The sequence below is a fragment of the Phoenix dactylifera genome, unplaced genomic scaffold (genome assembly GCF_009389715.1).
Source record: "Phoenix dactylifera cultivar Barhee BC4 unplaced genomic scaffold, palm_55x_up_171113_PBpolish2nd_filt_p 001029F, whole genome shotgun sequence".
In the NCBI taxonomy this organism is placed as follows: Eukaryota; Viridiplantae; Streptophyta; class Magnoliopsida; order Arecales; family Arecaceae; genus Phoenix; species Phoenix dactylifera.
In genome coordinates, this window is record NW_024068382.1 from 2,769 (window position 1) to 21,800 (window position 19,032).

Consider the following 19,032-nt stretch of genomic DNA (forward strand, 5'->3'; position numbering starts at 1 on the left):
CGTTCTCGGTTTGGACCACCAGCAACAGTGAACATGTCACCTTGCAAAGAGAGCACAAGTTTCCTCGAGAGCTCTTAATTTTTTAAGTATTATTTCAAAACTGTCAATACATGAGCAACACTTAAAAATCTTGAGACTTATGTTAATTTATGATGTATTAATTCATCCTACTTGTGTAGAAGCATAAATGCAGGGCTCTAACGGTTATAACAATAATTAATAAATATGAAATTTTGAAGGCTATGATATTAATTAATAAATACAGAATTCTGAAGGCTATCATATTAATTAATGTGTTTAAATTCTTTCCATCTAATAGGATTCTTATATATATATATATATATATATATATATATATATATATATATATATATATATATATATATATATATATATATATATATATATATATATATATTCTTCTAAATTTGCAAAATTGCATGAATATTCTTGTAAAATTGCTATTTACTTGTATACCCTTATAAATATTTTTATTTGCACGTTTACCCATTAAAAGTACTTTATTCATTTTAATTTGAAATCGTTAATTTTTTTAACGGTATTAGATGGCGTGGTACATATGCAAAAATAAAGATAAAAATAAGGGTATAATAGCAAAACAAGTGTTTTACAAGGATATATATATAAATATCAATTTTAGAAAGATATTCTAGTAAACTTTGATATTTAGAAGAATATTTATGTAAAAAAGATTCTATAAAATATCTCAAGGTAGTTTTTTTTATAAATTTTTTTCTTTAAATTTTTGGTTGACTTGCCCAAGTCTTCTAGAGAGATTGTAACGCGCGGCGGACGCGCTGTGGACCCGAGCTCATTCTTTGACCACCATCAGCTTGTGGGAAGCTTCCTCGCAAGAACCGCGTCGCTCTTCGCCGGTGTCGTACTCCAGCTGACCCTTTCTATAAATAAGCGACCACACTTTCCTTTCTCCCAACGCATCCCCGGGCAGCAATGGATTTCAGAATGCGTTTCTTCTCCGTTCTCGCTGCTCTCAATTGTGTCTACTTCCCTGGCGACGAGGTAAACCAATCCTCGCTCTCATATCCAGGTACCAATATTTCGGCAGCTCATTAGCTTCTAATTTTTTATTTTCCAGGTGAACTGCGCCGAAGAAGTCGAGGGCCAGCTGGCAGCCGAGATAGATTCGAAAACCCGGCAGAACTGCCCTGAAGTCCAAGAGGTAGATTGCTTCTTGTCCCATGCCGTTCATGTGTTGCTTTAGACTGATCCGGTCCACCTTCGGGTAGCTCCCGGGGGCTGCTGTTGTAGTGGCGAATGGGAGAAGAGGAGCAGCTGATAAAATTGTGATAACCGGGAGCGCCGAGTGCCCGGAAGTGTCTGTTTCCTGGAAAGGGGTTGGCCGGCGGCCGGTGCAGCGGAGTGGTAGCAGGAAGGACTCCCTCGGCAGTACTGAGGTATGTGAATTTGATTAAAAGACGGTTATAGGAGTTGATATCCATGTTTCCTTTTCTTGCTCTTTGTTGATGCTAAGAGGCTCCATGTTTCTCTTTTCTTTTTTTTTTTCTTTTTTCTTTACCGATGGAGGACTTGGAGGATCGGCTGGGGAGAGACATAAGTATCTTAGGTGTGACTCTTGAAGATTCAGATGCAGATGAGGTGAATCCTCACTTTTTTCTTTTCTTTCTTTCTTTTAATATATGAAGGAGGGATTCTCTATAAAAATATATGCTAAGACTATCTAGTTGCCACAGTCACTTCCAAATGGTTAATTTTTTAAACAGTTGATTGTGCTGTTTCCCTCTTTCCTCTTTCCTCTTCAATCTTCCCTTTTCCCTCTCTATCCATGTCCTTGTTTCCCTGCCTGCAATTGGAATACCTTGTTTTTGATCTCTTTAATAAAAATTATTGAATAAGATAAGCACAAGATGCATAAAACACATTGTTGAGATAGAAAATACCATATAACTTAAGCGTCACAGCTTTTAGCTTCACTTTAATGACATCTTTCTTTGAGATGGAAAACACATTGTCGCCTTATTCGGCCATGCCAATGAGGACATCATTTGGTATAGCTCTTAGCCTCAAATAGAATCATTGCAAGCTTAAAGACCCACTACCTCTGTTATGTCATTGAGATTTCGGTTGATTAACACTAGCAAAGATGATGATCAATTAAGGAAAGAAAGAAGTGAAAGAAACTAGAAGGTGCAGGCAAGAATGCACTTCATGCTTGAAGAGGGGAGAAAAATTCTCAGTTACCCCTCTAGTTGTGATAGTAGAATCTGATTCTTGGACATACATGGATAATACAAGATTATTGCATTTGTCAATATCCAATTCTTAGGGTTTATGCAGAGATAGTAGCACCAATGTCTGTTTAGTGGCATGTTTTTTTTCTTCTTTACGGGCATATTGAATTTGCATATGTATATATCATTTCTACAATTTTTTAAAGTCAGAGGGCTTTTTTGCCTTCCTCTAGCAGCACCATCATTCACAAGCTGAAACATGTTGCGGCGGAGAAGATGAGCGCCCCACAACTCATATCCATCAGAACCTTCCTGAAGAGGCGAGTCCGTTCCATGATCACACTGTCAACAATCCATTAGATCAAGTACTCCAGCTAAATTATATGTTACCCACTTCTTTTTTTTGTTTAAAGCAGTCTGTTCTGAAGAGTAATATGATGACTCAAAGTTATTAATGACAGCATCCAGATTTTCCTGGAGCACCCACTGTTAGAGTTTTGCCTGAACCAGCTGGAGATAGTAGAGTAATTGATATGAATCCAGAGTTGGTATGATGAATTCTGAAATATATAACCTCTGCATGTTCTCTTTTATGATAAACTTGGCAACATGGTTATACTAATATCCTGTGGTGTATAAGTTAGCTTTTAACATTCTAATTTTGCACACCGCTGTTCTTACTAGTGAATTTGTCATGTTATTTGATAGCTAGCTCCAAATGGAGGTTTTCAGTCAGTTATTGCTCTCATCTCACTAGTGGCTAATATGTACTAAAAAAAACACTCCATTTTGTAGTCCTCTTGCACTTTTGCTAGCAATATCCATATTACTAGAAGAACTGATGTTATTCAAAGGTAATATATGATTTATTTTTTTTCTGATTTTTAGCAAAAAGTACCTATGTAAGATCCCCCCACCCTCCCAGAAGAAAAAGAGAAAAGAAAAGTAGCAAGATGAAAATGAAGTGAAATATTGTGGGCCACAATAAATGGTGAATCCACCCTTGTGGGTGGCCTTCACTCGATTCATGAGCAACATGAGCTCGTATTAGAGGTTCTCGGTTAAATGTGAGAAAATTGTTTCTTAGGATTCTTGTTTGACATCTGGTTAATAACATTTAATTACACCTATGAGCTCATAAACTACTTTTTTAAGCTGGTTGAAAATTTATAACCCTTCCAATATGATAAAGACAATGAACTAAAATAATGAATTTTCTTAATATGAATAACTGTGCAATATAAAATAAAAATAATTATATCAATAAATTGGAAAACTCCCTTCATCATGGATTATCGATCCATTATTTGGATTTGGTGTAAAAACTTGGATTCCACTCAAACCTGCTCACTGACATGTGTACATGCACGTTATATGTATGTATATGTTTGTAAATATGTACATTCGTATATAAGTACATATGTAGCATGCCAAAAGCTCTTTTGTTCAAAACCTAGGTGCTAGTTCTATCATCTAGTTAGCAGTATGACCAAGGAAACTATGCAATCTTTTGCAATGTTAGTTGAGACAACAGTGATATATGTTAGTACTTACATTATCTTCTGTTGTAGATGCTGATTTTATGAATTAGAATTTACCTTGAAAATTGTTCTATTGATTTTTTTCTATACTATTGTACTTCATATGAATTAAAGCATGTTAAATTCTTAGTTTATTAATGATAGATATGAAATAAATGGATCAAAGATGATACAATGACTTCAAAGTCTTACCTTGGGTGATCTTTTATCTATAGGCTAGATTTGTCAGTTGCAGTTGCCTTCTAGGGTTGGGTAGGTAATATTCAAACATACGCAGCTATTTCTGGTGGCACTAGCTTATAGTTGAACAAGTATTTGGGTAATTGTCATTTCTTGTACATTTCACCGATCATTTAATATGGTTGAAGTCTTTATGGCGACCAACAAACACCTTTTTTATGTTCAGCCATTTCTGTCTTTTGAACAAGTTTCAAGTTTCTTCTCAAATTATAGCTAAAAAAGTGTATAGATGTTACACTTTTCTTTCTCTTTTTATATTCATTCTGGCGATTACATGACGAACGATAATCATACAAAACCAAAAACTATCGATATATGATATGCAAATACATAATGCATACACATACATACATACATATACATACATACATACATACATATATATATATATATATATATATATATATATATATACAAACATACATACATATACATACATACATACATACATACAAACATACATACATACATACATACAAACATACATACATACATATACATACATACATACATACATACATATACATACATACATACATACATATACATACACACATACATATATATATATACATACATATATATATATATACACATACATACATATATATATGTTTGTGTGTGTGTGTGTGTGTGATCGTGTGTAGGGATTCTCACCTTTATAGCGATAAAACCTAAGTAAGGTGCCTACCGGTCCACTGGTACCCCAAATATGTCCAATAAATTTGATGTCAATAATTATCATAATTAAGGCATCTAGCCATCCAACAAAATTGACCTGAAATCTTACGTTTTCTCTAACCTTCACTAGTCAAAATTAATTTATCTAACTTAATTATAAGGGGGAATCAAGATTTTTACCACAATTCAAGGTTCGAGTGTAAAGCCCATGCTAGATGGCTTCCTGTCCAGGTGACTGCACCCTAGCAGAATTGAATCACCGGGTTAGGGAGGAAATAAGGGACAAGGCCAACTAGGTGACGTTGGCCAGCATCCCAAATGCAATTAGATCTGAGTGGCAATAGACTAGATCAAGAGGTGAGGACCTAATCTAAGCATGAACAACTTGTCAATGGCTGTCAAAGGCGAGATTCAACAAGATTTGGTGAAGAACGATTGGTGGTAGGAGGTAACAAGGTGGATTCAGGGGACACAGACTAGGATGGGAATGGAAAATCGGCTTAGATCTGGTGTTAGGCCGAGGCATTGGCTCGAGTGCTCGCCTATTAGATCTGACAATAGCATTCGCTCGAGTGCTTCCTAAAGGAGGTTCGGCGTTGGTCTAGCTCTCCTCAGATGCGTTTTGTGGCTATTAGAGCGTCTTCCATAGCTTATCAGGTATGGATGGCCAGGAATACCCGAATTTTTGGCGAGCTTAGTCCGTCCTATGGTTCGTGATGGAGCGGGCTCGGGCACAGGCAATAGAGTTTCTTCATGCAGGTTCGGATCACAGACCTTTGACAGCTCGGGACACCTGGGGCCCCCATATTGCTTCGGCAGCTACTCATACGGTGTTTTTTACTTGGGAGCCCCCACTTCCGAGTTTTCTCAAGATCAAGTTTGATGGCTCAGTCCTGAATGGAGGCAGGAGGGGAGGGGCCGGGTTTGTTATCAGGGGTCCGAGCTCCAGCACGGTGGTAGCAGGGGTTTGTCAGATCTTCGATACCTTAGTCACAGGGGTAGAGCTACGAGTGGCTTGAATGGGACTGTGGTATACGCGGCATGTACTTCAGACGAGCTCCATCCTCTTGGAGGGTGATTCAGCCACGGTGATCAGCTGGGTCCGGAAGAGCCCTCACAGCGATGGAGGAGTTCATCCTTTGCTCCGTGATATAGGGTTGATGAGGGAGGGGATTACTTTTCAGGCTATGCACGTATATCGTGAGGCTAACGGGGCGGCGGACTGAGCGGCGGCGTATGTCGCGAGCCACTCAGGAGGCACCCTATGGGTTGGAAAGGATGACTTGCCTAGTGCATTCCAGGACCTTTTGTTTGCAGATTCTACTGGGTGTATTCGTACCCGTGTTGTATGAAATGTCCGTTTCAGCAAAAAAAAAAAAGAAAAACAAGGATAAGGAGAGCATGGGAAATAAGAAGGGAAATCGGGTCTATGATTGGTCAAACTCCCTGGCTCACTAGCCCACCGGTTAGATCCGGTAGCAGGTGATGGAGGCAAAGTCAAAAGAGAAACGGAGAGGGTGCAGGGAATAGAAATCAGGGTGTCTGGCTCAGATCAAGCCCCAGGTTATCAAGCCCCAGGTTGCATGCTTGATACTAAGATCCTGGGTGTCTAACGTCGGCCGAACAGCCGCTGGTATGACCACGATCTAAAGAGGGAGATTGGCAAGGCACATCAAAGAGGAAGAGACCTAGTGATCGGTGTTTGGTAGATCAAGGGTGAGAAGAAGTAAGCAATGGTGGCAGAACAAGGGAATCAATGGATTTGGGCTTGAATCGGCCACCCGACTGAATGGTAACATTCAGCGAGCATGTCGGAGGCATGGGCCGTAGAAGGGAGGAGGAAGAGACTGAAGAAGAGAGGTCTGAGCCTTTTCGAACAAGGGAGGACTTCACTATGAAATAGAGGATCCGTTGATTTATGGGGAACTCGGGCCGATTGCCTACCGAGCGGTAGAGGAGAGTGGGACCGCCGACCATGGAGGTGGCGACCGGGGTGGTAGAGCCTAGAGAAAGGAAGGAGAAAGGGGTGGTGCAGGGTGACTAAATCAGAGCTTCGCTTGAGAAACAGGACCATGGAGAGCAAGGTCTTGAGCTGGCCTCTTGACGGATGGCAGAGTCCAACGTGGAAGTCCAACGGGTGCCCTATCTCGAAACAGGGCAGTTGTGGGGCTCAGGATTGACCTCCGCTCGTGCGATAGGATTCGGAAAGCACTTCGGCCAGCAAGCCACCATAGGGAGAAGCAACAAGAGAAGGGTTCCAGCGAGCTTACTATGGTTTGAATGGGGCACCATAGTGAAGATGATGGTCAATTAAGGAAAGCGGTGAATGAAACTAAACGGTGCAAGAAAGAAAGCACTTTATCCATGAAGAGGGCTGAAATTCTCGCTTACGCCTCGAGTTGCAATATACACAATCTATAGAGTTTATGCAGAGATGGTAGTTCCAATTTCTGTTTATTTACATGATTTTTTTCCTTTACTAGCCTGTTGATCAGATTTGTTCTTCAAATGACTGAATTATCGACCAAGTATTTAAGAATTTACAAGTACTGCCAATTGATCAGAGTATTCATGATATATTCAGAATTACTGAAATATTGATGCTCTTTGTTGTTCCTTAGCAAAGATGATTGACAAATAAGTATCATAAAGTTGATATGCAGGTCTTGGTTGTTTTTTTTGGGGGGGTTCATGAACTCATGCTATTTGTTGCTATTTGTAATTTCCATAATACAAAAATGCATACTTGGCATACTTTGCATATGTACATATCAATTTCTGCAATTTTTTTTAAGCCAAGTGCGGTTTGTTGCCTTCCTCTAGCAGCACCATCATTCACAAGCTGAACAATCCTATGGTGGAGAAGATGAGCATCCCACACCTTATATGCTTCAGAACATGTGTGAAGAGGCAAGTCAGTACCATGATGGCACTGGGAACAATGTATTAGATCTAGTACTCCAGGTAAATTATATGTTATCCGTTTAAAGCAGTGTGTTCTGAAGAGTAAATTATATTGATTCAAAGTTATGTATGAACGACTCAGATTGATGTACCATGGGAGCCAGATTTATCTGCAGCAACCACTGGTAGAGGTGTGCCTGAGCCAGCTGAAAATAATAGAGTAATTGACATGAACTCAGAATTGTTATTATAACCACCCAAATATATAACTTAGATTTCTGCATGTTCTCTTTTATGATAATCTTGGTGATATGATTATACTAACATCCTGTGGTGTATAAGTATGACATTCTAATTTTTGTACACCGCTATTCTTATTACTGGCCTTGTCTTGTTATTTGATAGCTAGCTCCATACAGAGGTTTTCAGTCAATTGTTCCTCTCATCCCACTAGTGCATAATATGTACTAAAACAAAAAACCAAGGTTTGCCATACCTCTTGGTACTGTACAATACTAGACATACCGTACAGGTACTGAACCGATATGTGGTAATGTACCGTACCAACACTCAGTACGCCAAATCTTACCATACCATACCATGTACCGATATTGTAATAGGATGGTATCGGTATGAGATCTAGTACTGAGATAGTAAACCTCACAGGAAATATTCCATATTGGTGTTATTTTACACTTTTGGTAGCAATATCCATATTACCAGAAAAATTGATGTTACTTAAAGGTTGTATATGATTTATTTTTGTCTGATTTTCAGTGAAGAGTACATATGTTGTCACGCCCCGAACCCATCACCCGGGTCCGGTACGTGACCGGCCGCATGAGCCCTAGAGCAGTGCCCTAAAGATCATGCAAGGCCTAAGATAAACAACAATTCAATAAATCCACAACTAATTAATTAATTCAAATTGACAAATCCGACATGTCCAAATAAACAATCGGTTCAATTACAAGATTTTCAAATGTTCATCAATAAAAGATAAGCTGCTTCTAACTATCTAGCAGTCTGACTCCAGATCGAGCTCACTTCTTGTCCCACCCGACAGATTCTACGAATCCAGTGCCTCTAAAAAAAATGTAAGTGTAGTATGAGCTTTTCCAGCCCAGTAAGAATCCTTACAAATCCACACCAACACAATAATAATATAGATTTGAAAATCATGACAAATCGATGCACATTTCATGAAATCATAAACAATTTCCAAAAGACTCAAATAATCAATATGAGCATGTACATTAAACATCAATGCCAGTCCATCCACACAAGAATAATATAGCATATGATAGCTCATAAATCTTCATTATTGTTTTCAATACTTTTTCTTTTCATTCTATATTAACTTGATCCGGATCAATTAACTTTCCGACTTTTCACTTCTGGCTTTGGACTAACCAAGTTTATGACCCAGTCAAAGACTGCACAAATCCCATGCATAAGCTCGTGGCAGCTATCCCACGCGTAAGCCCGTGGAGGCTATCCTACGCATAAGCTCGTAGAGGCTATCCCACGCGTAAGCCCGTGGAGGCTATCTCACGCATAACCTCGTGGTGGCTATCCTACGCATAAGCTCGTAGAGGCTATCTCATGACAAGGCTAGTCCAAACCATTTTACATGTCTAAGTTCACATGTTTAATCAAAATTTCCATCACATCACATATTTTCATGTATTCTCAAAAATATGATAATTCTTTCCAATTTAATTATTCCAATACTTTCATAATAAACCAAATGCACACCTCATATGTGTCACACAAGCTCATAAAATTAATAACAACATACTGATAAAAATATATCCAACGATAAATCCAATACATGCATAAATAGAGGTGCTTAGATGTAAGGATTCTTACAGAGATTGTAGACTGACTCAAACACGGATCCGAATCACAACCTACGCGCTGGGGTGCTGAGTTTCCTGATCAAAATCTCCTGGCATCGCCGACTCTTCCTCTACAACATCAATTATAAATCACAACTAAATTATTTAATATTTAAATATTCTAAATCATAATTCATATCTACTATAGGGTCTATCACCAGGTCCCCAAACATCTCAATCCCTCCAGATCTAGGGCAGTCGGGGTGGCCCGACTCCCACCTCGTACCACCGGCCTATGTCGTCGCTAGCCATGGCCGCCGCCATGCCGGCGACGGTGGCCGGTCTCGGTGAAAAGACCAAAAGAAAGAAAGGTCCCTCTCTCTTCATGGTTGGGAGTACATCTTCCCTTCCTCCATTTCTTTGGTCCAAGGCAGCAGCCATGATAGTTGTGCCCTCTCCTTCCCCAACCCGACAACACCACTGGCCGAACCATCACCGGCCGCCACTGTTGCAGTCGCCGGCGATGGTGGCCGGCCAAGAGAGAGAGAGAAAGAGGTGGTCCCTTCCTCTTCTTCTCCCAAGAATCGGCATGACCTCTTTCCTCCCTTCCCTCCATCATCAACGGCAGACCACCCTGATGGTGGCTCGGCTCCCCCACCCGACGGCAGCCACAGTGGCTCTCACCGTCGTCACCGGCCGGCGGCCAACCGACGAGAGGAAGAGGGAAAGGGGATGGGATCACGAGGGAGAAAGCCTCGGGTCCACACTTCCCATCTTTAGTTAACCTAGAAATTCCTCACCAAAACCTCCCACAGTCCCGATTCAACCCAGCTTCCATGGATCTCGGCCAACCGGCGGCCGGCGGCGGCAAAAATTCGGAGGAGAGAGACCGAAACAGGGGTACCCTGTTTCGGACTCTTCCCCGACGATCCGCCGGCCAAAATCCCATCCACACGATCCAAAAACCAAGCAATGAAGCACAAGGGCTTACCTCAGTCCGACGGGATGCTCCGGCGACCCTTCCGGCGAGGAATCGATGGAGAAATCCGTGAGTAAACCCACGGATCCGAGGCCTCTTCGTGCGATTGGTGGGGATCCTCGTTATCCTCCTTGACCGGCTGGCTCACAAGATCCGCTGCCTTCTCGGCGCTCAAACTCCCCCCGGCGAGTCGGCTCCCTCCGGCGATCGACCTCTCTAACGCCGCCCCCCTGCAATCTCCCCTCTTCCACGATCGTGCCTAGGGCACGATCGTAATAGATGGATGGGCTCGGTCTTTTCGGGCTGGCCCATCCATCTCTCTTTTTTTGGGGGGGTATTACATACTCTCCCCCTTAAAATATTTCGTCCTCGAAATTAACTTACTTGAAGCCTCAAACTTTAAAAAAATATGCATCCATTATATCATCCCCGATATTTCAAATAGTCTCCCTCTCGGAGTACCTACTCACAAGATTTTGACATACAAAAATTACAGCATCTCAAAACTTGATCTTTTCTATTTACCACACGTAGTAAGTTCTTTTGATTTCCTTCAAAAGAATTCCAAACTCCCAACCTTGGATTAAAATGCCATAATTATATCCCAAAGAAATTAATTTCTCTTGATTCTACACAGAGATCATAATTGGCTTGACAGAAATAGGAGAAATCTTTAGTATCAAATGCTCTTAATATTCTATAATCATTTTTCTTTTCTTAACTTTGCATGTGATTAAATGATCAATCTTTATCCTAGGAAAACCGCAAACCTGTTCAAATAGGTATATTAACAATGTCAGAGCTAGGAGTCGAAGAACTATGTTAAATCATTCCAGGCCCAAGCTTAATCACAGAGCTATCAATCCGTTAACGCTAAATTTGAGATGCCCCAAAATTCTTCTTAGAATTATCAAAAATAGGAGAGCCCATAACTACTTCCAGTAGGCAAAGAATCAACGATATTCCCCTCTACTAGAAAACTAACTCAAGTCTTCTATAATAATACCTTTCAGATCAAGGTATTACTATTATTATTATTATTATTTTTTCTAATCGGTTTCAAAATAACTCAAACCACTACACTTCCGCTGCGCACTCTGATCTAACTCATCAAATTTTTTAAGTCACAAAATGATTTCTGACCAAAGCATCACTTTGCACCGAGACTAAGATAATCCAAATTTTAAATTTTCAAGTAGAACTAGAGCAAAACCTCTAGATCTTTTTGTCCTCGATTTATATAGAGTATACTTATCATAACTAACCCCCGATTCTTTAGTCAAGTTTAAGGTCACTATGTGATCTCCACAACCTATTTAGAATCCAAAATATCTAGGTTTAATTTAAAGGGGGTAATTCTTGTATTCCCTTTGCAATTTAATTAGAAAATCTACATTGATTTTCCTTCCAACATAATTTACTTCAAACTCAATGGGTTAGAACTGTTGAGCCAATATCACTATGAGTAGGAATAACTCTATCAACCTCCAAATCCTTCTTCACCAAAATCCTTAATGTATGATCAATGTTACATATAATAACTCACATAAGCATCTCACAATCGAAATCTCTACTCAATATTGTATTTTACAATGACAAAGATTTCTAGTTAGATCATAAACCTAGACTTGAGTTCAAGTTAACACATCCAATAGTCTCCAATAATTATAAGAAAAATTCAGTAGCCCAATCCAAATATACAAATTCAAATAATTAGAATACTCCACCAATTTGCATACTATATAGCCTTAAAAATTTAATCCACTAATAGAAATATGCCGATTTACAATATTCAAACATGTCAATTCCAAATATAATCCCCATACAGATTTAACCTCGAAAACATTCTGCACTAATACCACGAAAAAATCTTTCTTAGCCCACTTCAATAATACGGAAGATCTATATATAAGTCACACTCTAATAATTAGTAGCAAAACCAAAAGTACGATTATATCACAACCCATATCAAGTTTGAATTTTCAGGTCATTTAAATAATATCTAAACATCGTATAACCGATATGCCATTGTTGACCTTCCTACACTTATCTTAGGTCAAATCTCTTTTATCATGATCAAAGACAATTTATACTTTCCTTCCGTACTCATCGAAAACCAAACCGATGCATACATTTTATTACAATGCCCAGCGATCTTACACCATAAGCACCGAATTTAATTGTCATGTCCCAAATGATCATAACCTTAAGCTATGATATATTTCTGTCACAATCCCTAATGATCTTAAATGTCAAGGCTATAGTCCCTAGTGGTCTTAAACCGTAGACTATAATATCATTCCTGTTACAATCTCAAGTAACTATAAACCAAGGCTCTGATAGTTTTTCTATCATAACTCCCTACTCACACTCACCTGAACCTAAACCCTAGGATACCTAAACCTTAAGCTCTGATACCAAATTTGTCACGCCCCAAACCCATCACTCGGGTCGACCACGTGACACGGCCACATATCCCTAAAGTAGAACCCTAGAGATCATGTAAGGCCTAGAAGGTACAAAATTCACTTAAACACCAAAATTAATGATTAATGTAATTAAATCAAATCCAATCAAAATGTACTGATTAATTACATAATTTCAAATGTCCGTAAGCAAAAGATAAATTAACTTCTATCTATCTAGCAGTCAGACTCCTTGCTGATCTCATTTCTCGTCCCATCCGATGGACTCTACAAATCCAGTGCCTCTGAAAAAGAAAGTAAGAGTAGTATGAGCTTTTCCAGCCCAGTAAGAATCCCAACAGCCACACACGATAATAATGATAAAATCATCAAAGTAACAAATAAATGTCATTTCATCATTTCAAAAGCTCAACAAACAACAAGTATATATAACCATTTCATATACATAAATCCTTTTTCACATTATGTGATCCATTCACGTATTACTCTGATTCCCAAGTTTTAGAATTTATCACTTCTGGCTTTGGACTAACCAAGTTCATGTCCCAGTCCAAGACTGCACAAATTCCACGCATAAGCTCGTGGCAGCTATCCCACGCATAAGCCTGTGGAGGCTATCCTACGCATAAGCTCGTAGAGGCTATCCCACGCGTAAGCCCGAGGAGGCTATCCCACGCATCAGCTCGTGGCAGCTATCCTACGCATAAGCTCGTAGAGGCTATCTCATGACAAGGTTAGTCCAACCCATTTTACATGTGTAACAACCCATTTTACATGTCTAGTTTTACATGTTTAATCACATTTCAATCACATCACATATTTTCATAAATTCTAAAAAATATGATAATTCTTTCCAATTTAATTATTCCAATACTTTCATAATAAACCAAATGCACACCTCATATGTGTCACACAAGCTCATAAAATTAATAACAACATACTGATAAAAATATATCCAACAATAAATCCAATACATGCATAAATAGAGGTGCTCAGATGTAAGAATTCTTACAGAGATTGTAGACTGACTCAAACACGGATCCGAATCACAACCTACGCGCTGGGGTGCTGAGTCCCCTGATCAAAATCTCCTAGCACCGCCGACTCTTCCTCTAGAACATCAATTATAAATCACAACTAAATTATTTAATATTTAAATATTCTAAACCATAATTCATATCTACTATAGGGTCCATCATCAGGTCCCCAAACATCTCAATCCCTTCAGATATAGGGCAGTCGGGGTGGCCCAACTCCCACCTCGTACCTCCGGCCTATGTCGTCGCCAGCCATGGCCGCCGCCATGCCGGCGACGGTGGCCGGTCTCGGTGAAAAGACCAAAAGAAAGAAAGGTCCCTCTCTCTTCATGGTCGGGAGTACATCTCCCCTTCCTCCATTTCTTTGGTCCAAGGCAGCAGCCATGATAGTTGTGCCCTCTCCTTCCCCAACTCGACAACACCACTGGCCGAACCATCGCCGGCCGCCACTGTTGCAGTCGCCGGCGATGGTGGCCGGCCAAGAGAGAGAGAAAGAGGTGGTCCCTTCCTCTTCTTCTCCCAAGAACCGGCATGACCTCTTTCCTCCCTTCCCCCCTCCTCCATCATCAATGGCAGACCACCCTGATGGTGGCTCGGCTCCCCCACCCGACGGCAGCCACAGTGGCTCTCACCGTCGTCACCGGCCGGCGGCCAACCGACGAGAGGAAGAGGGAAAGGGGATGGGATCACGAGGGAGAAAGCCTCGGATCCACACTTCCCATCTTTAGTTAACCCTAGAAATTCCTCACCAAAACCTCCCACAGTCCTGATTCAACCCAGCTTCCATGGATCTCGGCCAACCAGCGGCCGGCGGCGGCAAAAATCCGGAGGAGAGAGGCCGAAACAGGGGTATCCTGTTTCGGACTCTTCCCCGACGATCTGCCGGCCAAAATCCCACCCACACGATCCAAAAACCAAGCAATGAAGCACAAGGGCTTACCTCAGTCCGACGGGATGCTCCGGCGACCCTTTGAGCGAGGAATCGGTGGAGAAATCTGTGAGTAAACCCACGGATCCGAGGCCTCTTCGTGCGATTGGTGGGGATCCTCGTTATCCTCCTTGACCGGCCGGCTCACGAGATCTGCCGCCTTCCCGGCACTCAAACTCCCCCCGGCGAGTCGGCTCCCTCCAGCGATCGACCTCTCTAACGCCGCCGCCCCCCCTGCAATCTCCCCTCTTCCATGATCGTGCCTAGGGCACGATCGTAATAGATGGATGGGCCCAGTCTTTTCGGGCCGGCCTGTCCATCTCTCTTTTTTTTTTTTCTGGGTATTACATATGCAATATCCCCCCACACTAACCCCAGAAGAAAAGACAGAGAAAAGTAACAAGGCGAAAATAAAGTGAAATATCGTGGACCATGATAAATGGTGAATCCAATATTGTGGGCAACCTTCACTCGATTTGTGAGAAACATGAATTCATATTAAAGGTTCTCAGTTAAACATGAAAAAATTGTTTCTTAGGATTTTTGTGAAACCAATAATTACATTCATTAATTAGACCTATGAACCCTTAAACTACCTCCAGTTTAGCTGGCTGAAAATTTATAATCCTTCCAATATGATAAAAATAACAAACTAAAATAATAATTTTTATTAATTTGAACAACAGTACACCATTTGAGACAGTCATTTATTTGGATTTGGTGTAATAACTTGGATACCACTCAGACCATCTTTTTTACCTGGAGTGTGTGTTGTGCACCTGCTCACAGGCATGTGTACATGAATGTTATTTGTATGTATATGTATACAAATATGTATGTATGTGCATGAGTACATATATTAGCATGCCAAAAGTTCTTTTGTCCAAGTTCGATCATCTAATGAGCAGTATGGCCAAGGAAATCATGCAGTCTTTTGCATTGCGAGCTGAGAGAACAGTGATATATGTTGGTACTTTTCATGCTGGCCTTCACTGAGTATTATTGTCTCTTGCAAGAATATCCCAAACACAACCCTTTGGGTTGAAATCCTGTCCATCCAACCTTGCCATTATCTTTGCTGGATTCTATCATCCCTCACCAAGGACCACCTCATCTAGCCAAAATTCTTTCCAAACCCACCATACAGAGGTTCCCCTATCCAACCCAAATAGTGCCCGTGGTGGTCCAACAAGCCCCCAAGTACATTGCTGAACAACCTGAACTACTCTGGGTGAGTTCCCCAACCAATAGTAGCATCCACAGTCAGATTATGGTATCAAAGTTGGGTGGCATTCCTCCATCCATGCTTGTTCTTTTGTTTGCAGCCTGTGTTTGTGCTTGGGCCCATGTTTGCACCCATTCTTACACATGCACCTTATAGACTTTGTTCCTTGTATGCCCATGGTCATGTGTTTTTCCTTCCATTGGCAGATTGACTGGTCTAAGCTTGTTAAGGACATTGGGTGTTTTGGCCTTGCACACAACGCAGACATGCTGACCATGATATACTCTTTTTGAATGTGATGAGTCTACATGTTCAGAACTATGCATGGTGGCTAACTTCAATCTGAGTCCTTGTGACTTGTGTATATTTGGCTGAAGCCCCAAAAGTACATGGACTCTTGAACTTGGCTTCTCTAGCTCTTCAAATTTCACCATCTATCAACATCTATTCTGCATGGTGTTGCCAAGATATGCAGCCCAAGAGGGGGGTGAATTGGGTTTTAAAAATCTTTTTGTCTAGAATGCAGCGGATAAAATATAATTTCAATTTGAAAGATATAAGTGCTTAAACGATGAATGAATAATGGCAGAGATTAAAGTGCAACAGTATAAAGAGACAGGCACACACAAACACAGAGAATTTATAGTGGTTCGGTGTAACCCACACCTACATACACTCGCCAAGACGCTTGAGAATTTCACTATAATCACCCTGATTACAGTATGGTTGTTTTTCGAGCTCCCAACCCAATTCGTTGTTTTTCCGAGATTATAACAAACCCAGTCGGTTTTTCCAGGATCACCAACTATAATCTTAACCCGTTTGTTTTCCGGGCTCACAAACAACCTAGTCGGTTTTCACAGGCTCACCAACCAAAATCTTTACACGTTTTTTTTCGGGTTCATAAACAATCCAGTTGGTTTTCACAGACTCACCAACCAAAATCTTTAAACCTTGTTGAATTTCCTGATTCAACAACTTCCAATTAAGGTTTGGAAGAACCTTTATCAGTTTTAGGGCAAATAAAACTGTTAATGCAGAGTTTAAAGAATATGTAATAAATGCTATAATGATGTAAACAAAGCTTCAATATAAATGAAATAATAAATATGGATTAGAAGCTTTGAAGATGGTTGTTGGCTGCAGTCGAAGATCTTGATAGCACAGCAGCAACTCCTCTGTTGAATATTTCAACTGATTTCCTCACAATACGGTTTTTCCTGGAAAGCTCTTTCGTGAGGATTTTTTTTTCTTTTGAAGCTTGGATTTTGGGTGTTTTGATTTTCTCACTTGATCCTCTCCTCCATCTTCTTTTTCTCTTGGTGTTCCTTTGAATTTATAGGTTACATACTGACCAGAAAGTACCAAGTAGCCATCACACCAAGAAACTATCCGTTGGTACCCAGAAAAAGTACTGTTGAAAGTAGCCGTTGGAGCTATCAGGATAACAGGGGTCGACTCACCAGATTCGTGGGTCGTCCCATGTACTAAGGGAGACGACTCACTAATCATAGGAGTCGGCTCTTTTCTTTAATCCATACAAAGTTCCTGCACTTGCCTCAAGGGTCGACTCGTCAATGTCGGGAGTCGACTCATGTAGAGATGGGTCGGCTCTTTAAGTACAAGGGTCGGCTCACTTCTTCAGTTCATACAGGTTTCTTGCGCTAGTCTTAAGGGTCGACTCTTCAATGTCGGGGGTCGGCTCATGTAGATATTGAGTCGCCTTCTTAAACACAAGAGTCGGCTCATCTAGTTGGTCTCACGCGGTGATTCTTCTCTGTTTCTCTTGAACTACATAGGGGTCGACTCTTTAAACACAAGGGTCGGCTCATTCAGTTTACAAATAGAATTTTCATGTTTCTTGATTTTGTTTTTCTTAATTCTTTGGAGTTTGTAAGTGCAACTTTCATCTAGAGATCTAACTCTTCACATTTAAGCCAACATCTTTAGAGTACATATTTAACTCAATTATTTTTGTGATCATCAAAATCCATCCTTTAGGATTAACAATCTTTCCCTTTTTGATGATGATAAAACTATTGAGTTTAAAAGAATTTTGCAATAATATTCAGAGCATTTTTGCAATATGGTTCAGAGCAAAAAGGATATTTAGAAAATTCAGAATATTCAATAAAATTTAGTATGAGAGCACTTTTGCAATAAGATTCAGAGCAAAGAAGTATTCAGAATATGTGCATTATTAAGTTTTAAGACTTTCAATATGTGAATTCTGTATGTTTATGAGAAAATCTCTCCCTTTCTTAATATGATCAAGTAAATTATGCTTCTCCCCCTATCTTTTGTCATTTATCGATTTTCTTCAATAAGATTCTTGATATCTTTTATTTCCAAAACAATCTGTTTTCTTCTTCACTTTTTGAAGTTCTTTTACTTCTCCCCAATTTTTGAAATTCTTTTACTTCTCCCCCTTTTTGTCATCAACAAAAGGGTGAGGGGTTAGAAAGTTTTCTACTTGTAGATCATGATTTAAGCATCAAGAGTTAAGGAGAATAATTGAAGAGGAGGTTCAGATTGATAATAATTCATTACAAAATTGAATAGGAGGTTCAGTGGGAGTTTCACTGCCAAGATTTTAGAGCATTATTTGTACAGAGTTGTTCATCCTTGTTGATTATGTATCAGAGCATTTTGACTTATAAAAATATTAGAGCTTTTTAAATGTATCATAGCTTTTTAACTCATGCTTGATCCAACATAGCTTATCACCATACCAAAAGCAATTTGTAAATGTATCAGAGTTAATGTATTAGAGCTTTTTACCTTATTAATGTAACAGAGCTTTTGATATTTGTAATTGTATCAGAGCATATTATTCTGTTAAAGTTTCAGATGATTTTAACTTAAAAATGTATTAGAGCTTGTTGAGATATATAAGTGTATCATAGTTTTTTTTTTTATTTCGTAAATGTGTCAGAGCAAGTTAATTTCAGAATATATCAGAGCCTTTTGACTTAAGAGTGTATCAGAGCTTTTTAATT

The 19,032-nt window shown here is 39.9% G+C and overlaps 1 protein-coding gene across 7 annotated transcripts in view; it reads left to right on the plus strand.

Moving 5' to 3' along the window:
• Window positions 1–860: 860 nt before the first annotated feature.
• Window positions 861–19,032, plus strand: part of LOC103700537 — a 65,345-nt gene continuing 47,173 nt past the window's right edge. Inside the window, exons 1-8 of one of the 7 annotated variants that reach the window (XM_039121269.1) lie at window positions 861–1,041; window positions 1,118–1,201; window positions 1,269–1,436; window positions 1,567–1,638; window positions 2,465–2,596; window positions 2,693–2,779; window positions 7,517–7,657; window positions 7,740–7,817. In XM_039121269.1, the coding sequence (XP_038977197.1) occupies window positions 973–1,041; window positions 1,118–1,201; window positions 1,269–1,436; window positions 1,567–1,638; window positions 2,465–2,596; window positions 2,693–2,779; window positions 7,517–7,657; window positions 7,740–7,817 (831 nt within the window). In that variant the 5' untranslated portion in view covers window positions 861–972. The remainder of the gene's footprint in view (window positions 1,042–1,117; window positions 1,202–1,268; window positions 1,437–1,566; window positions 1,639–2,464; window positions 2,597–2,692; window positions 2,780–7,516; window positions 7,658–7,739; window positions 7,818–19,032) is intronic. The other 6 variants (XM_039121270.1, XM_039121265.1, XM_039121267.1 and 3 more) reach the window with 6 other exon arrangements.